Genomic DNA, 16,459 nt, shown 5'->3' with positions numbered 1-16,459 from the left:
CTCAACCCCATTAGATGTTGCCAATATTCTTGGTCAAGCATTCTCACAAGTGTCTGCTATTGATTCTTACAGTCCTACGTTTATGGCTATTAAGAATCGCGCGGAACGGTTGCGTCTGCGCTTTAATGACCGACGCCCTTTTCCATATAACTGCGAATTTAGGATGTTTGAACTGGAAACGGCTTTATCTAAAGCCAATGATACAAGTCCTGGCCCAGATGGGATCACATATAATATGCTCCGCCATTTGAATGCAACTTCCCTTATGCATCTGTTAATATTATTTAACAGAATATGGATTGAACAGAAGTACCCTTCACAATGGTGCGAGGCTATTGTGATCCCAATCTTAAAACCTGGTAAGGAACCATCAAATCCTTTGAACTACCGACCAATTGCTCTGACGAGTTGCCTTTGTAAGACCTTTGAGCGCATGGTCAATGCCCGTCTGATATTCGAATTGGAGAAAAACGGATGCATATCCTCGTTGCAGAGTGGTTTCCGTAGAGGTCGGTCTACTTTTGACAACCTAATTCTACTGGAAACCCAGATACGCAACGCATTTGTTAGGAGGAACCACCTTATCTCCATATTCTTTGATATTGAGAAGGCGTACGACCGTGCTTGGCGCTTTGGAATACTTTCTACAATTTTTAACTTGGGTTTTAGGGGAAACCTCCCCATATTTTTACAAAACTTTTTATCTCATCGGACTTTCAGAGTTCGCGTTGGCAACACTTATTCATCTAATTTTATCCAAGCTGAGGGAGTTCCTCAGGGAAGTGTCCTCAGTGTCACTCTTTTTATTGTTCATCTTAATCAAATTTTAACTCTTTTACCTTCATCTGTTCATGGATCACTTTATGTTGATGACTTGCAGATCTCATGCCAAGGCAGCAATATGAATTTAATAGAACGGCAATTGCAAAATGCCGTTAATAAAGTGGTAGATTGGTGCGACAAGAACGGGCACACTATCTCTCCGGAGAAGAGCCAATGCGTCCATTTTTGCAGGAAAAGAAATGTACACCTTGATCCGAATATTCATATTCGGAATATTTCAATTCCAGTGGTGAATGAAATTCGGTTTTTGGGAGTGATTTTTGACCGAAAGCTCACTTTCCTTCCTCACATCTTAAGCTTACGACAGAAGTGTGAGAAATCACTAAATATTCTAAAAGTTCTGTCTAAAACATCTTGGGGTGCCGATAGAACCTCCCTACTACGAATTTATCAAGCAGTTGTACTTTCTCGCATTGATTATGCCTGCATGGTGTATGGGTCTGCACGCTCTACGGCTTTGCGGCAATTGGATACCGTACACCACACTGCTCTAAGAATCTGTTCAGGAGCATTTCGCACTTCTCCAGTAGAGAGCCTGTATGTTATTTGCCATCAACCCTCTCTGTCTTTAAGGCGTTTAAAGTTATCTATTTTATACTATTACCGCATAAGATCTGTCCCTAATCACCCTATTTGTCATATGAATCTTCCCATTGGTCTTCGCAGACTATATGATGCCCGCCCCTCACATGTTCTTCCTTTCAATGAGAGAGCAAAATTGCTCATGCGTGATTCGGACCTTTCAAATGTCACTATCACGACTGATGATTCTTTTTGCTTTCCGCCTTGGGATGTCCCATACTTTTCATTTCTGAATCCATTTGCAGGTTTTGATAAGTCCTCCACTTCTTCTGTTGTTTATCAGCAGCTTTTTCTTTATCATCGCTGTCAGTATTCTTCTTTCACACCAATCTTTACAGATGGTTCCCGATCAGATGGGTATGTCGGTTGCGGCATCATAATTCCATCTGATACTCTAAGCTATCGCCTACACAACTCTTGTTCCGTTTTCACGGCTGAGTTGGTGGCAATTTTCTGTGCTCTTCGGGAAATCTTGCCACTTTCTGAGCGTAATTTTATTATTTATACTGACAGTCTGAGTGCTTTGGAGACACTCTCCCATTATCAATATCAGACGCATCCAGTTGCCTTACAAATTTTGTGCACACTAAGACTCCTAGAAAACAAGGGTTTCAAAATACTTTTTTGTTGGATCCCAGGGCATGCAGGTATTTCAGGTAATGAAAGGGCAGATTTTGCAGCTAAATTTGCAACACTATTTCTAACACAATCTCTACCATATTGTGATGCTAAGCGGTCCCTTGTACGACATATCTTTTCTAAATGGCAGATGGCATGGGATCTGCAGATCCACAATAAGTTGCATTTCATCAAGCCCACAGTTGGTTTATGGCCTACTCTACGACAACGTGAGGATGATGTCAAAATGACTCGCCTCCGTATAGGGCATACTCGATATACTCACCGCCATCTCCTTTTTGGTGAAAGGGCACCAATATGCTCCAAATGTCATATTGAGATAAGCATTCAACATGTTTTGATTGTCTGTCCTAATTTTGAAGTTCATCGTCGTTACTTCTTCCACTCGTCAAATCTTAACATGCAAGACCTGGTGGGTGAAACATACCATCCAAATATTTTTAAATTTTTAAAATCTATCAATTTTTTTACTTGTATCTGACATTTATTGCTATATTCCTCTGTATACTACTGAACTTTTAAAACATTTCCTTTTTTTCTCAACTATAAAAAATTAATTTTATTGTAAATTAGTAATCATTGTTACATTTAAATTTCATGCATTCATTGCGACTTTAAAAAAAAAAATGTCCGTTTTTTAAATTTTAATCACATGCTATATGGGATGAAATTGAACCATATGCTTGGCGCAGTATGGCCAAAATTGGCTTTTGCGCCATTAAACCCAACAACAACAACAACAACTCAGAAAGTTCAAAATTATCAGGAAGTGGAAGATGACTCTCAATCCAAGGTAAACTCGCAACATACCTATTGTTCTCTATTTTAACTGTGTCTAAGAAATGCTGCCTCGCTGCGTCTTGTAATTCAACCATCGTCTTCTTTTCAGATGGGTCTGTGATACCAAGAGAGTCAAGGGTCCACAAATCGCTTATGCAAGTATTTGTCGTGAGCATTGAAGTGGTTAATAAGCTTGTATTCTCAATATTGGCACGTCCAATAACCGTCCAATCTAGCTTTGTTTCAATTGCAGTGATTCCATTTTTCAGTTGGAGATGATTCCCGGTAATCAGCTTTCCTGCAACATCAGCTCCAATGAGAATTTGAATTGGACCATCCAAATCTTCTGCCAAATGAATGTTGTAATCTCTAAGTTCTTTAAAATGTGACCCTCGTTTTCTAGATAATATTGAGTCACAAACCTCTTCCTGTCCAAGTACTTCAAAATAGCAGTTATACTCCTCTGAAACTCTTGACAAATATATCATGTACACATCATGTTGGCAGGTTGAGGTATTGGAACCACCGAACAGTGAATGTTGTAAATACTCTCTCCTTTTGTCTTTGTAATTCATTTCTTTAGCTGTTGCTTTCAGAATATACGACCGCTGAGATTCAGAATCAATGATGGCTCGAGCTTTACGTTTAGTGGTTTCTCCTCTCACAAGAATGGTTAAAATTTGTAGGAAAACATTGGAAGATTTAGAGAAGTTGGCCAGGGCTCCGTCGTGTTGTATCACTGATTCTTGAACTTTAACATCTGTAGGGACAAAGGAAGAATTGGGTTCTGGTGGCAATGTTCTACACAAAAATAAATGGTGTTTCTTCCCACATAATTGGCAGTTGAACTTGGAACGGAACGTCTTCACTCCATGTCCCTCTCTCAAACACAAGAAACAACAACGGGCCTTTTTTACAGAACTTTGCATGAAAAACAAACTCAGTTTAGAAGCTTTTTTACAGTTCCATGAATTATGTTCCTCAGTACAAAAAATGCAGAATTTCTTCTTATTGAGATTAGATGCCAAAAGATCAGTTGCTGTTGATACTCGGGTTTGAAACTTCTCGTTAGACTCTAGATTGCTGTTGGAAAAGCTGGATTTTTTAGATTGATCAAAACTTTGGGAAGCTAACAAAATTCTTTCTTCTCCCTCCACTTCATCTTGGAGAAAGTCTAAAAGCCGATCTAGATCATTACTTGGCATTTTATTATTTGAAGAGGTATAATTTTCCTAGGTTGTTAAACTGTACGTCACCTGCTCACTCACTAGTCTGTGTGTAGTTCGGAATCGCTCCCAGGCCTTTAAAGTCTCGTCAGGGAGAGAAGATTCAACTAGAGGGAACAACATCGCAGCATATTTATCCTTGGTCACTCCCAAAGTCTCTAAAGCTCTTAGTTTTGTTTCTAATTGATCATACAGTTTACGTATGGGGATTTTTTGCAACTTTTGTTTTAATAGTACAATAGATAACAGATCTCTCACGTAAACCTCGACGAGCAACTCTTCTCTGCCATAGCGTAGCTTCAACTGTTTAACCGCTTTTTCATAATTTTCACCACCAGGGGGAAAACTTTTAATCAACTCGTCAGCGGGTGAACCTTTCTCCACAGCGTGTGCTAAATAAGCATATTTATCATGATTATCAAGGTTGGAATAGTTATCAATTTTTTGAAATTGTCCCCAAAAACACAACCAGTTTTTTATATTTCCATCAAAAATGGGTAAATTGATTTTAGGGTAATGCAATAAATTGTTCGGTGTAGTACTCACCGCTCCGGAAACAGTAGAAGCCGTAGAATGTTCTTTTTTTTTCTCATCCAAAAGATCAGGCAATTTATTTTCTAAAACTTGGCACTTATCAATATAACTCTCTGAAATGCCGATTTCATTATTGATATTTTCCTCAGTCTCTTCGAAGCAAACAATAGTTCTCGAAATTCGTACTCACACGCTACCATTAGTTTCGCATTCTCTCCTACAATTTTTAATTTCAAAATTTTATCTTCGGCAGTCAACACATTTTCAGTTCAAAAAGTCACTATGAGCAACCATAAAGAGTCTCCGATACTGCTTTCGAGAATTTTTTAGTTTCTCCATTACGAAAATATAACAAGCTCAAAAGTTATGACTTACACGAATCGTAGCAGATATCCTGTCGCGGACGCCAGATGTCGGATATCGATCTCCAAAAACTCTATTATGGATCAATATTCCTAATTATCAATACTCATGTGATGTAGTATATAAAACTCGTTGCTCTTCAAAGAATTACTAAAGCTTTTTATCTACTTTAACTACATCTAATTACATTCACGGACATCTAAAACTACGACGCACACAAAACATTACATCAAAAAATTTAAAACAGAAGTACTCATTAAAAAAAAAGAAGTTGCAAGATATAAGAAAGATACAAGAAAGTTTAAAAATCTCTTATCCAGTCAGTTTTCTACAATGATATTGCTGAAATCCATTTTCGGAATAATTTATTTTAGAGGGCATAAAAAAAATTATATTGTCCTTTCTTTTCTTCTTAAGAAATGAATGTATGCCTTTCCGTCTGTGTACTGTTTGCTTCGTCTCCGGAACGGTATCTTGGGGCAATTTTTTGGGGTAGAAAGAAATAAAATCCTGTATTTCTCCCCCGAAAAACTGCAGAAAGGACAATTTTGTTGGCAGATATGGCGCCAATTCATTGTTGACCAATTTTCAGAGATTTTTCTTGTTTCTGAAAAAAATGCTGGATCAATTCTTTACCATGGTTACAAAACAATAATCATATCTTATTTTTTCACGTTTCCTAGTCGGACAAAACCCAACAGAATTAAAAAAATTGAGTCCCAGACTTGGTGCCATTTCATTGCTGAAACCAATTTTCGAAGTAAATTATTTTAACAGACTTAAATATACATTCGTATATCCCCCATCCCCCCCATTTCTCCTTAAAGACCGCTTGTCTTGCTATCCGTGAGAGATTGTGCTTTCTTGAGGAAATCCTGGGACAGTTTCTAACAATGGACCTTGGCAAAAAGAAGGGAAAAAAAGCCTTTACTATTTGTTTTTCTGCTTTTTTTTTTCTGCGAAACTGTATCAAAAATAAAAGTTTGCTTCCCTGTCACCGTTTTATTGCTGAAATCAAATTTAAGAGTATATTAATTTAGTGGTAACGAAAAAATATTGAGATTAAATTTCTCCTCTCTGAAATCAGGATATGACTGACGCAGTATGGCTTCACATGGCTCTTGTGCCAATGAATCCTACCTACCTACCTACCTACCTTTGAAATCAGGAGGAATGTAACGTCAATGTGTGCGATTTTCTTTATTCCCGAAAAGATGTTCTTGAAAAAGTTTCTTACAGTGGATACAATAAAAAATAAATAAAAATTAACCTTTTATTTCTGCGAAAGGACAGCAGAAATGAAAATTATCTCCCCTCATTTGGCGAAATTTCATTTGTGAAATCAATAGTTGGAGGAAATTATTTGATCGGATACAACAGAAAATTGTATTGAACTTCTGACTTCTCTTTTCTCCATAAATGTGGCAGAATGGTGGACTTCTCTTGTTTCTAAAGGACATCTAAGAACAAATCCTTACAGTGGCATTAGGGAAAAAAATCAATGATTGTCATTTCGTGAATTCTCCTTTGCGCAACGGCAAAAATTAAACTTTAGAATTCGCACCATTTCATTCCAGAAGCGAAATTTCGCTCTTGCGACTGTAAAAACCTATTATTCATCCATCCATTTCATTCCTGAAATCAATTTTCGGACTATATTATTTTAAGGAAGAATTCCTTCCTTTTAGTATACGATTTCTTTTGCGGAGTATATCCTGGGACATAAATACACATATAAAACCCATTGTTTTAATTTCCATTTTTTTCTCTGATAAAGGACAGTAGAAATGAAAATTTTCTTTTCTGACACGGCACTCTTTCATGCTTTTAATAAATATTTGGAGGAATTTATTTTATCGGACATAGCAAATATATATATATATATATATATATATATATACAAATAAAATAAAAGAACATCCCCTCTTTTGTCTTTCAATAACGAAAAATGGTTTCCTTATAGTGTGCAATTTTTGTTTCTTTCCGGTGAGAATCTTGTGATAATTCTTTACATAAAACATGGAATAATTTGTAATTGCTTTGTCCATTCTGAGAAAGGGCAGGAGAAATCAAGTTGTCTTTTTTCAACAATGAAATAATGTGAAGCAATTTTCGCTGCAGATTATTTCATCGGGCATAATAATAATAATAAATTGCAATTTTTTATCCTTACTTTTTTTAGAAATTTACTGTATATTTATCTTCAGACATTTATCGTTTCTGTATACTTATAGCCAGACATGGCTCTTGTGCCACAAAACCCTAACTAATTAACTGCATCCTCATGTTTCTCCTTAAGTACAGATTCATTGTCTTGCCTTCAATGAGCGATTATATTTGTACAGGTAATGATATCCTGGAACAATTTTTACAGTGGATGCACACATAAAAAAAAGCCTTCTTTTCTCTCCAGAAATACGGCAGGATAGTTACTTTACCGTCAGTATGTGATTTTCTTTTCTTCCGGGACGATATCTTGGGAAATCCTTTACAGTGGACACAGAAAAGAATATTGCACTGTTTCATTCTAATTATTTTACCACGAAAATGTAGCAGAAGTGATAATTTTCTACATTTATTGGCACCGTTTCATGGTTGAAATCAATATTTGGAGAAAATTAATTTAACGTGTACAGTGGAAAAAATTACTTTTTGAATTCTTTTCTCCATAAATAATGAAAAATCGGTTTTTTTTCAGCGTTCGACTCTTTGTTTTCGAAAGGATATCCTGGAGCAAATCTTTTTATTGAAAAAAAATCACTGATTGTATTTCAACGTTTTCTTTTCTCCAAAAAGGTTGTTTCCGAGTGAATATCTTCAGACAAATTTTTACAGGGGATATCTCAAACAATAAGAAGAAAAAAAATAGTTCACTGTTCGTCTTTACATCGGCAAAAAATATTTACTGAGATGAGTATTAGCTGAGCTAATATTGATCCATTTTTTAATGAAATCATTATGATTTAGTTAATTTTGCTCGGATATGAAAAAAAATTATTTTGTCTTTTTTCTTTTCCACCTGAAGTAGAGAACAATGAATGCTTCGCTGCGAGAATGCTATCTTCCATGTGTTGTGAATGGATGTCTTCGAGCTGAATGCAATATTGGGGATAAGATAAAGAAAAAACAATTGAATTTGTAATTTTTATTTTCAAGTTGATGCCGTCTTCTTTCATTTCAACCAGCAAATTATTATTTGGATTCCATTATTTTAGAGAACTTAGCTAAATAAACTGAAAGAATATTCACATTTTGCAAAACAATATACTATAGTTATAGAAGAGTGGAATCTTTCTCATCTTGTATTTTTAAGGAATTTATTTAGTTCAGTTTGCATGACGAAATGTTGAAAAACTGTATTGTTTTTCTTTACAAGCAATATAAAACTATTTACACCTTCTCTCCTCTTTTCTCATAACCTTGTCTCCACTTTCATTGCGATGTACCAAGATTTGCTAATGATTTTCAGAAAATCGAATGTTCCCGATTTCGTTTGAAAATTTTGAACAAATCACTGAAGTGGGCGCAGAAATAAGATTTTCTTTGCTTCACGTTCATTTTGTGTATGGCAGTCATTGCGACTCGCTTTCAAGTTTGCTCTATTTGTAGACGAAGATTTAGAGCATCTTTACTAGAGTAGATATTATATGCATACACACGCACACATACAAAAATTTCTTTTACAGAAATCGTTAACTTTTCTATTACGAAAAGGGTTTTTCATCAACACTTTTAGATTCTTTCATACCATTATGAGGAAATGGTTTTAATGTATAAAATTGCTATTATCAGGACATGAGCATTAAATCATTGGTGCGAAAATTTTAAAAAACAATAACTTCAATAAATATGTAGTTCGAATTAGACAGCATGGAGTAAAACTGCTGACTCCTTTATCATCTTAGATGATGTCATGTTATTATAAAAGCGATGATTCTGTTAACAAATAAAAATTGTAAATACATTTACTGAAGGTAAATTTTAAAAGATTTTTTGGTATAAAATATGATGTTGTAATGTAAGTAAAGCGTCAGGTTTTTGTTAGAATAAAATCTGAAGATGTAATAAAACGGAATTTGAAAAAGTAGAAAGAAAAAAAGAATATGCAGGAAAAATTAAATATAAAATTGCATTGAAAAAATAAATTTTCCGTGCTTGTTAATAATGTATGATGATGTTTGCGTATAATAGGAATTTAACTTTAGATCTAATATATAAAGTTAATACCGTGTATGTTCTTGAAATACAATGAGAAATATCTGAGTAGAATGCTTTTTAGTTGAGCTTAAATTTAAAATGCAAAATTTATTTAATAAGCAATTATAAAAATGTGTATGAGTTCTATTTCAATATATACGTTAAATTCTATAATAAGAAATAGAATTCTTGAAAATCTATTGTTGCTATATGTAAAGTATTGAACAGGATTTAATTTTTGTTCATTTCATCATTCGATTCCAGCGAGAAGAAATAATTCATTAATGTGATTTTTAAATGTTCATGTGTATTAATTTAAAAAATAATTATTTTGGTTTGCTATTAAAAATAAAGTGTTACAAAATGGTTAAATTTTAAATCTTACATTTTACAGAAAATAAATTATTGAAGAGAAATTCTTTAGTTTTTCAACCGAAATATGAAATGATGCTGCTTTAAAATGAGTTAAATTATAAACGGTACTAATGCAGAGAAAAAAAAAACTTAAGGATTTTGATTTTTAATAGCATATTTGCAAGAAAATTATTTTATTCGTAATTGTAAAAGTTATCATTGAGAATTTCATACTTATTATTTAACAATAATGCTATAATATGAAGATATTGTAGCGTAATTTCAATAGCATAAGATTTTTTTAAAAAAATTAAAATATTATGAAGAATAAAAGAAAAAAATATAAACTCTTAATGATTATATATTATAATTTTTATTTCCATTCCGATGAAGATGAAATTCAGATGAATTTTATATTTCAGATTCCGATTATTTCAGATGCAGAACTAAATGTTAGCGTCCGGAAGACGAACCGTAAAACGAATGTAAATTATGGTGAAAAAGTTAGTCTGTCTAAATAGTTGAAAATGCAAAAAGTAAGGATGTCTGAACTCGCTGCAAGTGACTTGATGAACGAACATACCACAACGAGTCTCCACATTCTGTTTCTCGTATAATGAAACAGAATTTTTAAAAATCCCGATTCTCTTGGCTTTTCCTGTAGGATACGAGTGACTCGATAAGTATATCTTATAATTTATTAAAATGTGCTGGGTTTCTCCATAAATTATGAAATTAAAATTCTTAAACTTTAACACACAAAAGTAGAAATTATTTCAAATTCCCGCAATTATTTCAAAAACAGCACTTGCACTCTAATTTTGAAAAACGGATCATTTTCTAAATTTTTATGGACATATTTCAGAGCTTTCAATCCAAATTTCAATCCAGCAACCAATCTTTTTCTATGCCAAAAAATATACGTATAAATTATTTAAAATTTATACCCAAATTATATATGAACCTATATTTTAAAAATGCGGTTATTTTGTGGGTATTAAATATTACTTTTACATTTTTGTGCTTTGAGTATTACTTTAGATTTTAAATTTCACCAGAAACATTTCTCTTTCGTGCTTGAGCTGACAGACGCAAAAGAAGTATTAAATGCTACACAGAAGTAAGGATTTTAAAGTAAATTCTGATTTCAAATTTCTTTGCAATTCAAACTGATCCAATTTTATTGTCACCTTATATTGGTCAAATAATTCATTTTGAATAAAGAGTACTTTAATTTTATTTTTAAAATGTGTTGTGGTGATGGAAATTTTCAATCTAAAGAAAAAAGTAAAATTGCAAATTTAAAAGTCATGTTGAAGATTTAAGCAGTTGAAAGGCGGAGCTCAGATTTTAAATGTTCAAAAGTCATAATGGAGTTATTAAGTGGGAAAAAGGAACAAGGGAAGTATCAGATGTTTAGAGAATTAAATGTTCAAAAGGCACTTTGTGACTATGAAATGTTTTAAAGGTAGTGTGGGAATCTGAATGTTTGAAGTCGTATTGGCGATTTAATGTTGAACGGCATGATGAAAATTTAAAATTTCAAAAGCTTGGTAAAAAAATAAAAATTTTAATATACATACAGAAATTTTTAAAAATTTGAAAGTATGTTGAAATTAAATAATTTTAGAGAATCAAACGCAATAAAATATTTTGTAGAATTTATACATTTCTATTAGCCGGAAATTAAAGCCACACAGGGAAAATCCCTCTGTTTCTATTTTATTGTTTTTCAATCATGGGAAATTTTATTTTTTCTGAGTTAACATCTGAAAAATTTTTTAAGTTTTTAAATTAAAATTTTGGATCTTGGCTTACGTCTCTCCCAGTCTTTCGAATTCTTGATTTATGATAATTCAGGTATGTTAAAGGACCCATAACATTATAAGAACTTAAGTAAGGAACTTAACATTATAAGAAAATTTAAATTCACAGCACAATATCATCGTCTTGATTATGCCCTTTTGCATGTAGGTCGTATTTTAAGAGATTATCTATTGTTATAATTTATTGCGACATTTTAATAAATAGCACTGATGAGGTCGTAAAACGTGAACTTCATGAATATTTTACTAGAAACGGGGTACTTTGATCGGAACTTCATATTGAGAAAATGTGTGCCTTCCAAAAACGTTGTTGGATGTGATTTCAGATGAAATTAATATAAGCTTAAGAACTCGGACTCCAAACTGGTGCCCACGTTTAAATTCAAATATCGGTTATGCTGCATTCCTTACGTTTCTAAGTATGTTGATTAAACGTGGAACAATGTTTAGTATTCAAGGAATATGAATTTTTGTAAGAAGTGGCAGATGTTTTTAGATAAAGCACGCCGTCTAAATATCTCTTAACACCGTACGTAATGACAAATTATTTGATAAAATACTAAATTCTGTGTTTGCTATAAAAACGTAAGAGGAGGCGATGATCCATTTTTTAATGTTTAGAGAAATCAAATCATTTATCGGCTCTGATTTAGCTTTATTCTCTATTCAATTTGCTGAAAGATTTAACTTGCATCTACTAATATAATATGAATATTTCCTTAATTACTGCAAATGTTGGAAAAGTTTTTTCCGATCAAATTGTTTCGATAAATAGATCACAAAATTTTAATTTTAATTTATTTCTCTTCTTCATCTATTGAGGAGATTTTATTCAATTATAAGAAAACAAAATGTCACTTTCTAGAGTATTTCTTTTTAATTCGAAACTAAATTTACACCCTGGTTTTAAATATAAATAAAACGGTATTAAAAGTCGTAGTAGTTGCATTTCTTAACCGTTCTTTTCATAGGAAATAGAAGATCTACCACTGGGCTTCAAGATGGGGTAGAAGCGGGTTAAAAATGAATGCGTCAAGTGTCGTCGGCGTCTGTTGGCTTTCCGTTTAGACAGTTTGGGACCGGCGGTCTAAACGGAAAGTCAAGTGCCGGTCCCTAAAGTACGCGGCACATGACGTATCAGCAGTGACTTAACATATTATAAAATCAAACCTGCGGGAATAACTGGATTGTTTGCAAATTTGATTGAAAATAAGTGCTCTTTCGGTGTGTCATATGCGTGCCTGCGAATGTGTGTGAATGTGTATTGATTGAAATGGTTTCTTCCGATTAAGAAAGCAACTACTGCATTTTACACTGAAAATTGCTGTTTGACAATTTGTCTATATAGCTATCAAAAATATGTCATTCATAATATCAGAATCTAAAACGTTTTAACGATGGATCTAAATGGTAAAAAAAAACTGTTGTTAATTGGCAAAATATTATATATTGATCGAATAAATTAATCCAAGAAAGACTTTTTCCTTAATATGTTCCCCATTTATGCGAATAAATTTACCTCGCTAACCAAAGAGCTGAATACAGGATTTTAACTTTATAATTACTGGTATTTAAATTACTCCTAATTTTTAATTTTTTTTAGAGTAAAGATGACAGGTGGTTTTTGTTATATAAACCGTTATTATATGGTTTTCCACATTGATTACATTACAACCTAGAAAAAGATACTTGATATTCAATTTTGTCTTCGTCGGGAACGAAGCTGTAATTAGGATAAAATTAAATCTATGAGCCGCTTCGCTTCTCTTCCTAATGTTCATTTCGTATTTTTCGGTCCTTTCCTTAAAATTCCTTGTAATCAAAGTTAATTATCGGAAATTTTTATCCTCCGTATTAAAATATGACACGTCATGAAAGATTCTCTGATTTGGCATAATTATTTTTATGTTTAACGTAATCCTTCATTTTACACGAGATTACAATAATATACTCACAATTCCTTAATTTAAAAAATTCTAAATGAAATTTATAAATTCAGTAGAAATAGGAAAGGGAGCTAATATTGTTAATTTTTTCTTTGGTGTTTTGGGATATAATATTTTAATTTTTCTTAAAATATACTCTTATTTGCATGATACATATTTCTGCGAAATATTTAAATTACCAAAATGAATTAATTTAATCCTGAAGTCATGACTGATTTACAATCAGGAACAATGTCGAAAATAAGAATTTGAAGGAAAATTTTTAAATTTCTGGTTTTTAAAGAAAGCCTGAAATTTTTATCAATATTATTATTTATCTCAATTGAAATTCTAGCTCAATATTACTTCGATGTCAATGAATTTTTTTAAATGTGGTTTTTGAAGCCAAGATTCAATATCTTTTTATTCAAGAGTCAGATTCAGTTAATTGATATTTTTAATCCTAATTGATCGACAGTTTTTAAAAATAAGACATTTCCTGCTGAAACGTCTATTTTGTAGTTCCAACATTACCATTCAAGTTAAAATGATATATGCTAGCGATAATACTCCTATATTTATTGTTTGGTATTTAACCATATATTTTGAATTTTTTTTGAGCTTACTGAAAACATTACAATGCTGGACGACGCAGACCGAATAAATTGGCCGATGATTCAAACCACCACCCATCAAATTTGCATGTTACTTTAAAAATTATATTCTTGTACGGAAGCCATAAAGGTGAGTAAAATGTTGTCTTATATTATAAATTCTAAATTTCAAAATTGAGAAACATCTGAAAACTGCCGTTTCCAGGTTTTTCAAACCTGTGAGATCCAAATAAAAATTATTATTAGCAGATTGCATAGCTGTTAGATAATTTTAAAAGTGCTTTAATTTATCAAAATCATGATATTGGGAAATAATTCCTTTAAAAGTTATTTTTTAATATAAATGGCTTTCCATAGATTACTTTTACAGATGAAATCAAATCTTAAAATAAAATCACTATTTGAGAATATAAAATCAATATATAATTTTTCATTTTTTAAGATATCGATTATTTCAAAATTGTACCCTTTTTTAAATTTCAGTTACAAAAAAAGTATTTTACTATTCAATAATTTAAATTCCAGTGAAAAAGGTGAAGGTTACGTTGTTTAAAAATTGAATCAGTAGAAACTTTTATTTATTGTCAAACTTTCTCTCTTCTTTCTTCTAAATCTAGGACTTAATTGAGAATTGTCACCTGAACAATTAAAAAATATTTACCTAATAGAAAACATTATAGTGTGTGTGTATTTTCATTTGGATATGCGTAACATATGCATAAAGGATTAAATTGGAATTCTCTTAAGCGAAAACTATTGAAGTTTTCTTGAAATTTCGTCTAAAATTAACCCCCAAAAATTGCATAGCTATCTCAATAACATGTTTTCAGAGATAAAAAAAAAGCTATAAAACGTAAAAATTTCTTGACTTTTATCCTATAAAATTAGGCTCCTTTAAATTTCAATAATATAACGATAATTTTATCAAATGAATCATATTTTTCCAATTTAAAAAATAAAAATGAAATTTTCTTTTGTAGCAATAAAACGCGTATGGTCATCATTCAGCATTTGATGCTTTCTCTGTCCTTTATATTTATAAACGTATAAAAGTTAAAACTGAGATCGGTAAAAACTACGAAATAAATTCAAATGTATAAACTAATCAAAAATTTAAATAATTGTGAAAGGAAAATCGGTTTTTAAATACGATTGATTCCATCTTGAGTTTGTGCATAGACAAGACATTCACCTAAAACAAAAGCTAATGCTAAACTTAAAAATTAATTGTATTAATTCGAAACATTTTGCTTGTTTACATTTCTGATAATCATCAATTATTAAATGTCAAAAACTGTCAATGCTCTAATTTTCTTACTGAAATTTTTAAAAATAGCTCATGTCTATAAACTAAAATAATAAAAATAGCTCATGTCTATAACTGTTTAAAAGAAGTTGCCACAATAATAGAATTTTACATGTCGTCTTCAAATTAATAGGCGAATATTTCCATTGGGAACTTTTTTCTATTTTGTCAGCTAAACAAATACTAAGGAAGCTTATAACGGTGGAGGATATTTAAGTTGTTAGTATTCCAACAACTCAAATCTTGATAGAACCGAAATAATTGAATGTATTGATTCTGTTGAAAATATTAAATAGTATATTTTTTAAATTGCAGTTAATGAAAAAATGTTATACACAGTCTGAGTTGTTTCATCTACAGCTTTTTTTTTTTTTTTTTTTTTTTTTTTGTTAAATGTAACACAGTTACTAGCTTTGCATGCAAGCTAATCAACTGTCTCAGCTAGAATCGGAACATTTCCATCGCGGTGACTGGCCAGCACCAAGATGGAGATGTTTCAAATAAAATGTAGCTAATAATTTATAAATGAAATATCTCAGCTTTTAAAAGCATTTCGGATCGGAATTTGAGTTCTGTGTCTAACATTTTAAAATTTTTTTATTCGCAATTTCGACACGTAAAAGATTTTTAAAAGAGCGATATCAAACGTTACGGGTATTTCCAATCTATTACAATCCGATTTTTCTATTTGAGAATATGGAGTTTGGCAACAATTAAGTCTTTTCTTTAATTAGTGCTCTTCAATTTGGTCTAAGAATTAAGTAGTGGATAAAAAAATTTTTACTAAAAAAAAATCTAGTTATCTTAAAATTTCTAAATTCTATAAGCCACTTTTTCTCTTTTTCTTCAGCATGAATAAGATGCGTCTTGTTCACATTCTCAAGATGGAAATCGTTACAAACTTCATATCAAAAATGTAATCAGTAATCAGTAAATGTAATCACAAGACGTATAAACCTACAATTTTAATATTCTTTGTTTATACCAGTCTGTAAGAAATGATTTCTCGTATCGTCTTTCTCTTCCAAGATTTCCGCCTTCACTGATCCCTTCCTTGTAAATCGCTAGTAAGTGAATCTGAAATAAATACCCCCTCAGGGGCTTACCTACTATAGGTGAGTACGGGTGTCCCAATCCCGAGGTACCCAGGGATCTTTACTCCCTTTATGTTTAATCTCCACTGCGCCTTCTGCTGTCTCCTTTTTTCTTCTTTCCCTCGAGGGTAGGCGAGGGAACTCTCCATGAGAAGCTGTCGCCACTCTGTTTGCGT

At 32.1% G+C, this 16,459-nt stretch overlaps 1 protein-coding gene across 1 annotated transcript; it reads right to left on the bottom strand.

The window, feature by feature from the left end:
- Positions 1 to 1,974: 1,974 nt before the first annotated feature.
- LOC129971324 (uncharacterized) lies at positions 1,975 to 4,049 on the bottom strand. Its single transcript, XM_056084958.1, has 2 exons — positions 2,875 to 4,049; positions 1,975 to 2,206 (listed from the first exon to the last, which is right to left on the bottom strand). The coding sequence occupies exons 1-2, from the start codon at positions 4,047 to 4,049 to the stop codon at positions 1,975 to 1,977; spliced, it is 1,407 nt and encodes a 468-aa protein (XP_055940933.1).
- Positions 4,050 to 16,459: the final 12,410 nt, after the last annotated feature.

The sequence above is a fragment of the Argiope bruennichi genome, chromosome 6, assembly GCF_947563725.1.
Source record: "Argiope bruennichi chromosome 6, qqArgBrue1.1, whole genome shotgun sequence".
Lineage (NCBI taxonomy): Eukaryota > Metazoa > Arthropoda > Arachnida > Araneae > Araneidae > Argiope > Argiope bruennichi.
This window is presented reverse-complemented; position numbering and strand designations above follow the sequence as displayed.

What these genes read in the sequence shown, in the direction of transcription:
- LOC129971324 (XM_056084958.1), bottom strand. Translation starts at nt 4,049, where the DNA reads ATGCCAAGTAATGATCTAGATCGGCTTTTAGACTTTCTCCAAGATGAA. An exon ending in GTTAAAATAGAGAACAATAG is followed by an intron (nt 2,207 to 2,874) that starts GTATGTTGCGAG and finishes GTGGATCTGCAG; the next exon opens with ATCCCATGCCATCTGCCATT.